Source organism: Anomaloglossus baeobatrachus, chromosome 5 (genome assembly GCF_048569485.1).
Source record: "Anomaloglossus baeobatrachus isolate aAnoBae1 chromosome 5, aAnoBae1.hap1, whole genome shotgun sequence".
In the NCBI taxonomy this organism is placed as follows: domain Eukaryota; kingdom Metazoa; phylum Chordata; class Amphibia; order Anura; family Aromobatidae; genus Anomaloglossus; species Anomaloglossus baeobatrachus.
The window spans coordinates 412,685,751-412,699,417 of NC_134357.1; the positions used below are offsets into that span (position 1 = coordinate 412,685,751).

At 49.0% G+C, this 13,667-nt stretch overlaps 1 protein-coding gene across 1 annotated transcript in view; it reads right to left on the reverse strand.

Annotated features, from left to right (window-relative positions):
- CCDC43 (coiled-coil domain containing 43) overlaps window positions 1-13,667 on the reverse strand; it is a 34,911-nt gene that overhangs the window by 11,818 nt on the left and 9,426 nt on the right. The window contains exons 2-3 of the mRNA XM_075347719.1: window positions 11,819-11,909; window positions 1,175-1,310 (exon numbers count right to left, since the gene is read on the reverse strand). Of these exons, the coding sequence (XP_075203834.1) occupies window positions 1,175-1,310; window positions 11,819-11,909 (227 nt within the window). The remainder of the gene's footprint in view (window positions 1-1,174; window positions 1,311-11,818; window positions 11,910-13,667) is intronic.

Consider the following 13,667-nt stretch of genomic DNA (forward strand, 5'->3'; position numbering starts at 1 on the left):
ATCACAGCTACAAGGCTGTAAACAGCAGATACGCTCTCTCTCTCTTTTGCTGTGCCGCTGGCACAGCGAAAGTGAAAGCAAGTAAGGTGTAGTACAGGAGTCATCACATGACCCGGTGCTACCATGACAACTATCGGAAGTCACGTGATCGCGTCACGTGACTTCCGGTAATCGGGCGGTAAGTAAAAGTTTACCGCGATCGCACTTATAATGGCGCTGTCACATATTGACAGCGCCATATAAGGGGTTAAACGGAACGAGCAGATAACGATTATGCTCATGCCTAGCAGGCACACATCTCAGCTGTGAAAATCAGCTGAGATGTGTGCCGATCGCAGCATGATGCTGCCGGAAGACCGCGGGCAGTAACGTTATGACCGCTAAGACGTAATTTTACGACCCGCGGTCGTTAAGGGGTTAAAGGGAAATGAATATTCACTGCTCCCAACACCTATAATTTTGCCCACCTCTTGGCACCGAGGTCAGTGATAGTAAAAATGTTCAATCATTTACTTCCTGTATCACTGATGCTGGAGCCTAGAGGTGGGCTGGATTATGGGCGTGGGGAGCAGTGAATATTCATTTCCCTTTAATGGGGAAATGAATGTTCACAACTCCTGCCACCGACGACTTTCTACAGCAGTAATCCTGCTCCTGCCTTCAGCGTGCCTGTGATTGGGGGCGCATGGCAGTGTCATAATACACTGCCCATCACTTACATGCTGAAGTCAGTTGCAGGATCAGAAGAGGATGCTGCATGCCTGGGGAGCGGAGCGAAGGAGAGTAGAATTTTATTTTTTTTATGTGTGCTGCATAACTAGGGCCATATACACCAGGATGGGGGATATTACCCCCCTAACAATGCGTCAATTTTTTGCATATTTTTTTTCTTATCCTCCTCTAAAACCTAGGTGCGTCTTATAGTCCGAAAAACAAGATAAGTCGTCATCATCACTCTCCATATTGCCTTTGTGAAAACATGGCACAGCAAAATCTGCCCAGTAATGAACCTACCCTGAGGGCAGTTTCAGGTTTATAAAAATATGATCCCATGGCTAAGAAAAACACAACCATGCAATTCTTCACCAGTATTGCTCACATGTGCAGTCCATAGTGATGACATGGAACCTGACCCTGCCAGATAGTCATTTGGTGCAATGAATGTAAAGGATATTCTTCATCATCTGTAACATTGGCATACTGTGCCAGGAGAGCTGCCTTTCTCCGTTGCTCTGCTTCCGATACTTCCTTGGGCTTTACAACAATCTGTGCCTGTTTTTCGATCATGCTAGTTAGAGCTTCTACCTCATCTAAACAGAGGGACAAGAAACGGTTAAGATGCATAGCATAAATATCACTGTTTTGTTATATAATTAGTGAAAATTCAGAGTGCACTAATACCTCTTAGGGCATCTACTACACCAGGGGTCTCAAACTAGGCTGGGTGTATGGGCCGCACAGAGGAAAAAGAATAATTTGGGGGCCACATTCTTTGCAGGACAAAAGTGACATTTTTATTGGTACCATATATAATATATTTTTATTTATTTTTTTATTTTTATTTTTTACACACCTTTGGATCACTGATTTTGAACATTTTCACTTGTTTATTATAACAAACGTGCACATTCTTTGTTTTAATATAAACAAAAAATTATTTTTTTTTACATTTTATTCATTTCTTGTAACTAATAGTCTTACAATTAGCACTATATAGATATTTTGACCAACATCTTTTAGTAATGTTCCCCATCTTGTTGTAACGTGCCCATCCTTGTCCCCTTGTAGTATTGTACCCTATCCTAGTCCCCATCCCACAGTAATGTGCTCATCCTTATCCCCATCCTAAAGTAATGTGCCCCAGCCTTGTCCCCATGTTATCGTAATGTGCCCATCCTGTACTAATATGTTCATCCTTGTCCCCATCCTATAGTAATGTACCCAATCTATAGTAATGTTCCCCATCCTTGTCCCCTTGTAGCAATGTCCCCATCCTATAGTAATGTCCCCAGCATTATCCCTATCCTATAGTAATGTTTCCCATCCTTGTCCCCATTCTATAGCAATGTGCTTACCTTGTCCTCATCCTATAGTAATAATGTCCCCATCCAATAGTATTGTGCCCATCCTTGTAATGTCCCAATCCTATTGTTATGTCGCCAGCCTTATCCCCATCTCATAATGATGTGCGCACTTTGTCCCCATCCTGTAGTAATGGGGGGGGGGGGGGGGGGGCAGTGGCTATAACTTACCGATTGCTCCCCGCCCTCACCTTACACAGACGCCGGAGTGAAGCTGGGGGGGGAGCGGTCTCCGGCCCAAGATGCACAGTGATTGGAGAGATCGGTCACATGGCCGGTCTCTCCAATCAGAGCTGGGGGCAGGTGAAACAGAGGTCACCCAGCTCCAGCCAATGATCGGTGCTACAGCTGCACTGACCATGGCTGGATTTCAATGTTTCAGCCATTTTCAATGGCTAAAACATTACAGTGGCTGTGATTGGCTGACGAACGCCGCTCAGCCAATCACAGCCTCCGTAGGTCCGGGAAGGAGACGCCACCCCTCCTGAGGTCAGGCAGAAGTCCCCTCCTCCCCGAGTCTAAGGTATTTGCAAAGCGATCGCAGCCACCGGGGCTCTGGGGCCGCGATTTCACCATGACGTACCGGGTATGTCATGGGTCCTTAAGTACCAGGAAGCCATGACGTACCCAGCATGTCATAGGTCGCTAAGGGGTTCATGTGCTGTCCTTCACATACACACGAAAAAACAACACACCATTCTTCTCACCTGTCCCGCGCTCCCTCGGCTGCCTCATCTCTGCTTTGTGCGGCCCCCAGGCCCGTGCCCCTGTTCACTATTGCGGCAGCTGCAGTGTCACTGTCAGTGATTTATGTCAGATGAATGTATTGCCGGCGCGAGAGCGCAGTGTCTGCAAAACATTCATCTGACATAAAGCGCAGACAGTGGCTGCTGCCCCTGCCGCGATAGTGAACAGGGGCACGGGCCGGGGGCCGCACGAAGCAGCCTGAGGGGCCGCACGAAGCAGCCTGAGGGGCCGCATGCGGGCCATGTGTTTGAGACCCCTGTACTACACAAAGTGTAATCAGTGGTGGGATTTCATTTGGGGAGCTTCTTCTAAAGTCTGGCATAATTTTTAAAAAATGTTTTACATACCTTACACCATATTTATTAATTGGTTTACACATGTTTTGACATGTAATTTGACATGACAGTATGAGCGATCAGAAAGTGGGTGGTTGGTGGGAAAGAGTGTAGCCCAAACCAAAGTACGCCAAACAATAGGTGGTGACATTAACCTACACATTCTAAATTTCCACCAAATTTATCAAAACAGCATGTACCACTGTGATAAATCTGGTGCATTTTAAGACTGTCTACTTAGGCAGCCTTAATACATCTGCTCCAATATCTACAACCAGTCACCCCCTTCCCTGCATAACCAACTTGCAGGATCAAAAAATATTTTTTTTCCACCACTTAAAAAAACAAAACAAAAAGACAAAAAAATCCAAAACACGATATATTTAGCATATATGAACTCGTACTGACCTGGGCAATCATACTGCCAGGTCAGTTCTACCATATAGTGAACATGGTAACTATCTCCCCCACCACCAAAAATGCACTTTTTTGCAATTTCACTGAACTTGGAATTTTTTTTTTTTTTTGCCGGTCTTCCATTTCAGTACAATATGTGGTAGAATGAAGGGAGGAAATTTGCCGGGTAGTGAACAGGATAAAATTGCTCACCACACCCCTGGATGAGACGTTTAGTTTCCAGAATGGGTTCACTTGTGGGGGGTTCCTGCTGTTTTGGCATGTCAGGGACTCTTCAAATGTGACATGGCGTCTGCAATTTATTCCAGCCAAAATGGCGCTGAAAATTCAAATGGTGCTCCACTCCCTGTGCCCAAATACCCCATTATGTGGTGGAAAACTAGTATCAGTGTACTCAGGAGAAATTGAATAACAAATTGTAAGGTGCATTTTCTTGTTACCCTTGCAAAAAAATGCTAAATTTAGGGTTGAAGTAACATTTTTGTGGGAATAAATAACATTTTGTTTCCCTTCCGCATTGCTTGAGTTCCTGAGAAGCACCTGAAGGGTTAATAAACTTCTTGAATGTGGTTTTGAACAGTGTGAGGGGTGCAGTTTTTAGAATTGTGTCACTTTTGGGTATTTTCTGTCACCTAGGCCTCTAAAAGTGACTTCAAATGTGACGTGGTCCCTAAAAACAAATTGTTTTGTAAATTTTATTGGAAAAGAAAAATTGCTGAACTTTTAACCCTTCTAATTTAATAAAAAAGGTTTCAAAAACTGCACTGATGTAAAGTAAACATGGGAAATATTTTTCAACCATTTTAAGTCACAACTATGGTTTAAGGGCATAAAAATACAACGTTTGAAAAGTGCAAAATTTTCAAAATATTTGCCTAATTTCCAATATTTTCACAAAGAAACGCAAAAAAATATTGTCCTTCATTTACCACTAACATGAAGTAAAACATGTCATGACAAAAACAGTCTCAGAATCACCAAGATCTGTTGAAGTGTCCCAGAGTTATCACCTCAGTGGTCAGAATTGAGAAAAAAAGAAAAGAAAGGCGCAGTTCGCTCTGCTGTATCGCGGCCAGAGCAGAAATAAGAATTATTCTTACCGTTAATTCGGTTTCTAGGACCTTCCACGACAGCATAGGAGGTTGTCTCTCCACGCCCTAATTGGGACAGGAAGTACAAGAGGTTTAAAAGGACCCTCCCACCTCCCATAGCCAGTGTCTTACAAAGAACCCATAGCATATGAGAAGTACAACATATCCAGGAATATATGAATACAAAAAAGGGAGGGAATTACCTGCTGTCGTGGAAGGTCCTAGAAACCGAATTAACGGTAAGAATAATTCTTATTTCTCTAGTCCCTTCCACGACAGCATAGGAGGAATACCAAAGAATTGATACCTAGGGGGGGGGGGGGGGACCACAGCCTGCAGGACCTTCCTGCCAAAAGCCAAATCCCTGTTGGAATCCAGATCCAAACGATAATGCTTCGTGAAAGTATGTAGGGAAGACCACGTAGCCGCCTTGCAGATCTGCTCAGGAGAAGCCCCTGCCCGTTCAGCCCAGGAGACAGAGGTAGCCCTGGTGGAGTGCGCCATAAATCCGGTAGGCGGAGAGAGATGCTGAGCGAGGTAGGCGTCTCTAATTGCCCGTACAATCCAGTTGGCGACAGTACTCTTAGCCACCTTCCTGCCCTTATTTCGACCAAAGGGCTGGATAAACAGGTTATGATCAAGGCGCCAAGATGCAGTAACCTCCAGGTAGTGCAACACAGTCCGACGAACGTCCAAAGAATGAAACACTTCCTCACCCGGAGTCCGGGGATGCTGACAGAAGGAAGGTAGGATGATGGACTGAGAACGGTGAAAATCCCAAAGCACCTTGGGAAGGAAGGATCCAGCTGAAAAACAATGCTGTCATCTCTGACGGTCAGGTAAGGCTCCCGAATAGACAAAGCCTGAAGCTCCCCGACTCTACGAGCAGACGTAATAGCCACAAGAAAGGCAGTCTTGTGAGAAAGAGAACGAATGGTACAGGAGGACAGTGGCTCAAAAGGTGACTGAGAAAGTCCGGTAAGGACCACATTGAGATCCCAGCGAGGCGTCACGACCCGCTGACGTGGACAGAGCCTACTAGCGGATACAAAGAACCGGCGAATCCAGCGATGATCCGCCAGAGCAGTGTCAAAGACTGCACTGAGTGCTGATACCTGAACCTTCAGGGTGCTAGGCCGAAGGCCCAAGTCCAATCCACTCTGGAGGAAGTCTAGAATCTGCGCAACATTAGGCCGGAGTGGGTCCAGAGGCCGAGAACCACACCAGGAGGAAAATCTCTTCCAGATTTTGTTGTAAATACTATTAGTCACTGGTTTACGGTTCTTCTGTAGGGTAGCCACAACTTTGTCAGATAGTCCTTGGGCCTTTAGTGCCCGGGCCTCAGAAGCCAGGCAGCCAATTTGAGTTTCTGGGGATCCGGATGGAAAATCGGACCCTGGGATAGTAAACTGGGGTCTGAACCCAAGAGGACCGGACCGTCTATCCCGAGACACATGATCAGACTGAACCAACTCCTCCGAGGCCACAGTGGGGCTACCAGGATAGTTGTGACCCCATCGTCTCTGATCTTCCTCAGGGTCCGTGCGAGAAGAGGAAGAGGGGGGAAAGCGTAGGCGAGGCAAAAGGACCAGTCGTGGCAGAAGGCGTCCACCCCCAACGCCTTGTCCCGAGGGTTCAGGTAGAAAAATGTTGCGACCTTGCGATTTCCTGCTGAAGCAAAGAGGTCCACTTCCGGAGCACCCCACCGTGCCACCAGAGAGCAGAACACCGCCTGATCCAGACTCCATTCCCCCGGATGAACATCCCGACGACTCAGGAAATCTGCCTGAAGATTTAGTGAGCCCTTGAGATGCACTGCAGAAAGGGACAGCAGTGATTGTTCCGCCCATTGAAAGATCCGGGAGGACACCGACTTCAGGGCGCCTGAGCGTGTACTGCCCTGATGGCGGAGATGTGCCACTGTTGTGACATTGTCCGAGTATACCAGGACGTGAGAGTCCCGGACGAGATCCTGAGCCGCAAGGAGGGCTTCCCTGACTGCCCTGAGCTCTCGGTAGTTGGAGGATTGGGAGCTGACATAAGGACTCCAGACCCCCTGAAATGGGGAGTTTGCCACCATAGCACCCCATCCTCGCAGGCTGGCATCTGTGGTTAGTGTAACCAGGGGTGCCTGAGTCCAGGCAACCCCCACCTGCAGATTGTTGGGCCGCAGCCACCAGAGAAGGGATGAGGAGACGGGCCCCGAGAGGCGAAACCGTCTGTTTAGGGATGACGGGAGTCTGTCCCAATGCGCCAGGATATGATCCTGGAGACACCGAGAATGGGCCTGAGCCCACCTGACTGAGGGAATGCAGGATGTCATAGAACCCAGAGCCGACATAGCCGCTCGAAGCGTCGGGCGAGCCTGCCTGCGAAGTTTTGATATTTTGGCTAACAGAGCTACCCTGTGGCCCTCCGGAAGAAAAGATGCCTGTTGGTCGGAGTCCAGCAGCACTCCGAGAAACTGCCGAGTGGAGGAGGGGTTTAACTGTGATTTTTTTGAGATTGGGAATCCATCCCAGGGACCGTAGGATTCCTAAAGACTTTTCCACATGGCTCCGGAGGGTTGGAGCAGAGGGAGCCATGAGAAGAAAGTCGTCCAAATATGGAACCAGACAGATACCCTGCAATCGTATGAAGGCGACCACCTCTGCCATGATCTTTGAAAAGATCCTTGGAGCCGAGGAGATCCCGAAGGGAAGCACATTGAATTGGAAATGAAGCACCTCCTCCCCGTGTAGAACCGCAAACCTGAGGTATTGCCTGTGACCCGGATGGACGGGCACATGGAAGTAGGCGTCCTTCAAGTCTATAGAGGCCATCTGGTGATGTAGACCTATCAGGGGGATAGCTGATTTTACTGACTCCATCTTGAACCGCCGATACCTGACCTGACGGTTGAGACGCTTTAAATTGATTATTATCCGGACGTCGCCAGACGGCTTTTTGACAAGGAAGAGGCGGGAGTAGTGTCCCATCCCTTCTTCCTGACTCGGGACTGGGGAAACGACCCCCGAGTGTATTAGCTCTAGAATCTTTGCGTATAAGAGAGCCTGTGAAACCTGCGACGCCAGAGCAGTGACTCGGAAACCCGGAAGAGGGGGGGGGGGAGATGAATTCTATTAGGAGACCCTCCGAGACGATCTTCAGAACCTATTGGCAGGTGGTTATGGACCGCCACTGGGGGAGAAACGCCGAGAGTCGTCCCCCCACCCGAGCAGAGTCACTGTTTGTCCTGCTGAGGACGTTGTTGATGGGGAGGGATAAGGATGTTTCTCCCTCTACCCTTAGGATAGCTCCACCGGCCTGCCTTCCCTTTCCCTCTGGGCTGGGAGGCCTGAGGGACGAAAGGACCGCTTCCTGGTGGGTCTAGGATCAGGTAAGGCCTTACGATCAGTCGCCTTGTCCAGAATATCATCTAGGGCAGGCCCAAACACCAAATCCCCTTTAAACGGAAGGGAGCAAAGCCTTATTTTGGAGGTGGAGTCTCCACTCCAGGCCTTAAGCCAGAGGGCACGTCTGGCAGAGTTAGATAGAACCGAGGTCCTGGCCGCCAGGCGGACAGATTCCACCGAGGTATCTGCCAAAAAACTGGTAGCCTTCCTAAGCAAGGGAAGGGATTCCAGCAATTCCTCCCGAGGGGTACCTTGAGAAATATGAGCCTCCAACTGGTCTAACCACCTAAGTAGGGACCTGGATACACAAGTGGAGGCAATGTTACCCTGAATAGAAGAAGACGATGCCTCCCAGGATCGCTTCATTAGGCCTTCTACCTTCCTATCCATCTGATCTTTAAGTTGGGAAGTATCTTCAAATGGAAGCGCCGTTTGTTTAGCCACCCTAGCCACCTGAACATCTACTTTTGGGACCTCCCAATGTAATCCAGAAGGTTCTAGAGGAAACCTGCGTCTAGGGTCACTCCGTACCCGCCTCTCAGGAAATTCCCATTCCTGAGAGACGATATCCAGAACATTGGCATGAACCGGAAATCCTAATTGTTTGACTGTTTTCAGGCCAGCAAACATTTCATCCTGGATTGAGGGAAGAGACTGCACTTCCTCTAACCCCATAGTGCTCCGAACTGCCCCAATAAGATCCCCCAAATCTTCTGAGGGAAACAGAAAGGACTGGTCAGACCTCCCAGAGGGAAATCCTTCATCGGGACCCTCTGAGGCGGAATCAGCGTCCTCATGTTCAGACGGGGCTGACTGGAGTTTCCTCTTCTTTGGAGAAGAGGGGCCAGGAGCAGGGCCAGGAGCAGGGAGGGAGGCCAGTGAGGCCTGAATCTCCTGTTTCATCATGGACCGCAACTCGTCTATCAGGGATGGTTGTTCGGCCCTAATAATCTGGTCCGTACATTGTTGGCAAAGCTTCTTGTCCCATACTGCAGGGAGCTTCCTTATACAGACAGGCCATTTTTTAATCTTTTCAAATCTGTCAGGTCTATCCGGCTTATCGGACTTGTCAGCCTTCTCTGACTTCTCTGACTTCTCAGACTTCTCTGACTTTTCATTTCTGTCAACTTTCTTAGTGGCCTTGTCCTCCTAGAAAACACAGACCAGAGAGCCATAAATCATTTGTCTGAGACCCATGCCTGAGGGACCATCCCCCTCCGTACTTACAGTAGCAGGGGGCACACTGGGCTCTGCAGATGCAGCTGCAGGGGAAGACATGACAGGGAGCACGGTCGAATCTCTTACCATGAATCTGACGTCTTCACGGCAGCCCTTATGCAGAAGGGCCTGCCCCCCCAGTGACGGCTAACGTTCCCCGCCTCCTGCATCCGGTCCCGGACAGGCCGAGTCAGTGTCGGCGTGTCCTCCACGCTGCCTCCGCGAACCGGAAGCGCTCAACCGGAAGTTCGCTAGACCAGAAGTCCCGGCCCCGGGAGCATCTCCGGATCGCTCCAGCAGCGTGCATGCAGGAAGCGGCCGGCGGCTCAGGGAGGACGCAGGCCGGGGAGCTCCACAGCCTGCATCACCCCAGAGAAGTTCCGGAAGGCTGGAGCAGCGGTCCCCCACAGCGTGAGGGAACAGCAAGGGAGGAGCGGCGAAGGCCCGACCGATACTGCCCGGCTTAAGGTAATAGGGGAAGAAGAAAAAAAAAAAATTTGTATACTGTAAATCGCCGGCCACCACAGCATAGGAGAAAAAGAAAAAAACCTCTCCATGCCCCATGGGGACAGGAAAGACACTGGGTATGGGAGGTGGGAGGGTCCTTTTAAACCTCTTGTACTTCCTGTCCCAATTAGGGCGTGGAGAGACAACCTCCTATGCTGTCGTGGAAGGGACTAGAGAAAACATAGCTGCCCCCGCTCACGGCGGTGAGATAAATGCGCAAGATTATGGGCGGGTATGAGCCGGGTATGAACCAGCGCAAGCTAGGGCAGCTATGTTTTCTGCTCTGGCTGCGATATGGCAGAGCGAACTGCGCCTGCGCGAGTGGACATGACGGCACAGGCGCGAGATTTGAAAATGCGACGAGGAGGATGACGGAGGGCATCATCCCATCAATCAAGAAAGGAGGACAGCAATCAGCAGCAGGAGGGAGGTGAAGGAGCAGAAAATGAGCCATCTGGCCAAACAAGGTAAATCAGCATACCTAAGGGCCAAGTTTTATAAAGTTATTTTTGGGGTCTGGAAGGGGAGCCAGGGCCAAGGTGCACCTTCATAGAATGCAGCCCAGGAGCTGCAGAAGGGGATTCTTTTAGTTCAATAGGGAAAAATCTGGTGACAGGTTCCCTTTAATGGGGTTGTCCTAACTTGTCATAGTGTTGACCAATTCTGAGGAGTACTGTACCTCAGATCTTATTCCCTTCTGTAGGAGCTGAACTGCAGTTAAATATAGGTAAATCGATATCCTAAGTCTGAACAACGCCTTTAGATTAATGGTGGAGCCTGTTAACCATTTAATAAGTATAGTGGCCCATTGACTTTCCTACCTAAGATCATGTTGCGTTAAAGATGAGTCAGACATGTTGAAGTTTGGTCCCACAGGAGTTAAAGGGAACCTGTCAGCAGAAATTTCCCCTAAAACCTCACAGATTCCCCCTCTGCAGCTCGTGGGCTGCATTCTAGAAAGGTCCCTGTTATTATTGTGCCCCCTTTCTGACCAAAAAAAAGAGTTTATAAAGAGGTACCTTTTTGGCTTCGGATTCTATAAATCTGACACAGGGGCGGGCAGCCTGATGGCCGTTATTCTGCCCCCTGGTCCTGTATGCCGCCCCCATCGCTGATTTCCATACTTTTGGACGCCGCCCACTGCTCCAGCCATCCCCGCGCATGCCCAGTGCCAGTCTCACGGGACTGAGCAGTGTGACTGCTGGTGACGTGTGCGCAGGCAAGTGATTATGGGCGGGACTGTGACTGTTATCAGCAAGTACCCGCCCATAATCTCGTGAGCGCGCAAACCTCTCCAGCGTCACACTGTGCTCAGTGTAGATGCTAGACTGTATGGGCTGCTTCCAGGGATGACGTCCCTTTGTCACGTGATAGGGGCGTGTTCAAAATACTATCACGTGACAAAGGGACGTCATCCCTGGAAGCAGCCCATACAGTCTAGCATCTACACTGAGCACAGTGTGACGCTGGAGAGGTTTGCGCGCTCACGAGATTATGGGCGGGTACTTGCTGATAACAGTCACAGTCCCGCCCATAATCACTTGCCTGCGCACACGTCACCAGCAGTCACAGTGCTCAGTCCCGTGAGACTGGCACTGGGCATGCGCGGGGATGGCTGGAGCAGTGGGCGGCGTCCAAAAGTATGGAAATCAGCGATGGGGGCGGCATACAGGACCAGGGGGCAGAATAACGGCCATCAGGCTACCCGCCCCCATGTCAGATTTATAGAATCCGAAGCCAAAAAGGTACCTCTTTATAAACTCTTTTTTTTGGTCAGAAAGGGGGCACAATAATAACAGGGACCTTTCTAGAATGCAGCCCACGAGCTGCAGAGGGGGAATCTGTGAGGTTTTAGGGGAAATTTCTGCTGACAGGTTCCCTTTAAGGAGCTACCATAGTGGACTTCCAGGTGCTCTTCATTTCACCTTCCACCAGTGAAAATGTATGTACGCTCGGCCATGTGCATGTATGGATGGAGGGTTTGGACTTTAGTTACTAATATAATAGTGTGCCAGACGGACAGTTACCTTCTGCTTTAGCTTGGGCTCTGGACGCCTTCTCGGCTTCACACCACTTGGTGACTATCTCTAGACAGACATCTTCTATAGAGTCTTCCTCCTGGTATATGAAAAGCCAATATTGTCTGAATAATGTCCAGGTATGGAGGGGAGCACTTCAGTAAGAGGAGAACCTGTGATATGACAAAATTCATCTCACTTCTAGATTTCCCATTCAGATTAGTGGGACAGCAGCTGACATTTCTGCAACAAATCTACCACATGTGAACACAGCTTTAAAAAAAAAAAAAAATATCTTTACAGATCTTGCTCTTATTGCATTTCTTGTGTCTTCTAAGTTACCAGTTGCAATGGGTCCCTTGCGTTACTTGTTCGCTTATTGTTGCGGACAACTCCCTAAGGGCCGTTTCACACATCCGGCATATTGACGGATCCGGCACACTGCAGTACAGTGTAATATAGTACAATGGCATTGCGGCAACCTCTAGTCACATGCTGTCATGTGACCGGAGCTTGCCGCGATGCCATTGTACAGTATTAAGGGTACTTTCACACTTGCGTTAAGCGCAGTCCGTCACTATCGAGACTAGCGCAGTCCGTTAACGCACTGCGCTATTCTCCATAGACTTGTATGGACGACGCATTGTAACACAAGTGTCAGCGTTGCATTTGTTATTTTGACGCTGCGCCGGGCAGGAGGAACGCAGCATGTAATGTTTTTTTTGAGCAGCGCAGTCCGTAGGATTTCACTGCGCCTGCTCTCTCTGGCTCACTGCACCCGTAACCAAGGTAAATATTGGGTAACCAAGCAAAGAGCTTTGCCGATATTTACCCTCGCTACGTGTGCAGGGAGCCCGACACTTCCCTGCTTGGCTCCGCCCCCTCCCGCACTCCACATGTATGTACACACACACCTGTCCTCAGCGCCATGGCCCGCTCGGCTCCACCCACTCTGCCCCCCGCACACATTCTAAGCGGCCGAACGATTAGCTGATCAACCGGCCGCCGGCATGCGAGAGCGCTCAGCTGAGCGCCCAGCAGCCGGCTATTGAGAGCGATTAGCTGAGCATCTGGCCGCCGGGTGATCAGCTGATCGTTCACAATAGTAGAAAAAAAAAAAAAAAAAAAAGCTTTCCGTTTTGTATGATCCGTTGCATCCGTTGTGCTACTATATGCAACACATCCGTTACACAACACAATGCAACGGATGCCATTCAACGCAAGTGTGAAACTAGCCTAACACTGTCCTTGAGTGTGCCGAATCCGGTGAAATGCCGGATGTGTGAAACGGCCCTAAGAGAACTCACCCAGAGGATGCTTAACCTTATGTGCGCAGCTTCCTGAGCATCACCTTGAACCTGGGACCATTCACGATGGATAAGTGCCTTCCCCTATGCTGCTACCGTGTTTCCCCAAAAATAAGACCAGGTGTTAACTTATTTTTTTGCTTGGTTTATTTTTTACTAGGGCTTATTTTTAGGGAATGTCTTTTTCCATGAACAATAATATACATTAAACACTAAAAAAAAAAAAAAGATTTATTCAAATTTGGTCATATTACATTCTGGAACATCAACATAACTCACCAAGCCCTGTGTGTAACGTGTGTGTATCTATCCACCCATGTATTATCTATCTATCTCTTATATACACACGCCTGTCTCTGCTTCAGCTTAAGATTTCTGCAATCACCTTTGGTCACATGATGTGATGTTAGAAACGTCCTGGAGCATTGTTATTATATAAACCCTGGGGCCCCTAGGAGAATGGGGTGGGGTGGGGGGGGCCCTGTCAAATTTTCCAGTTTGTTCTGCAATTCCCCCTAATGCCAGTCCTGCATACTAGACTGTCTCCTGTT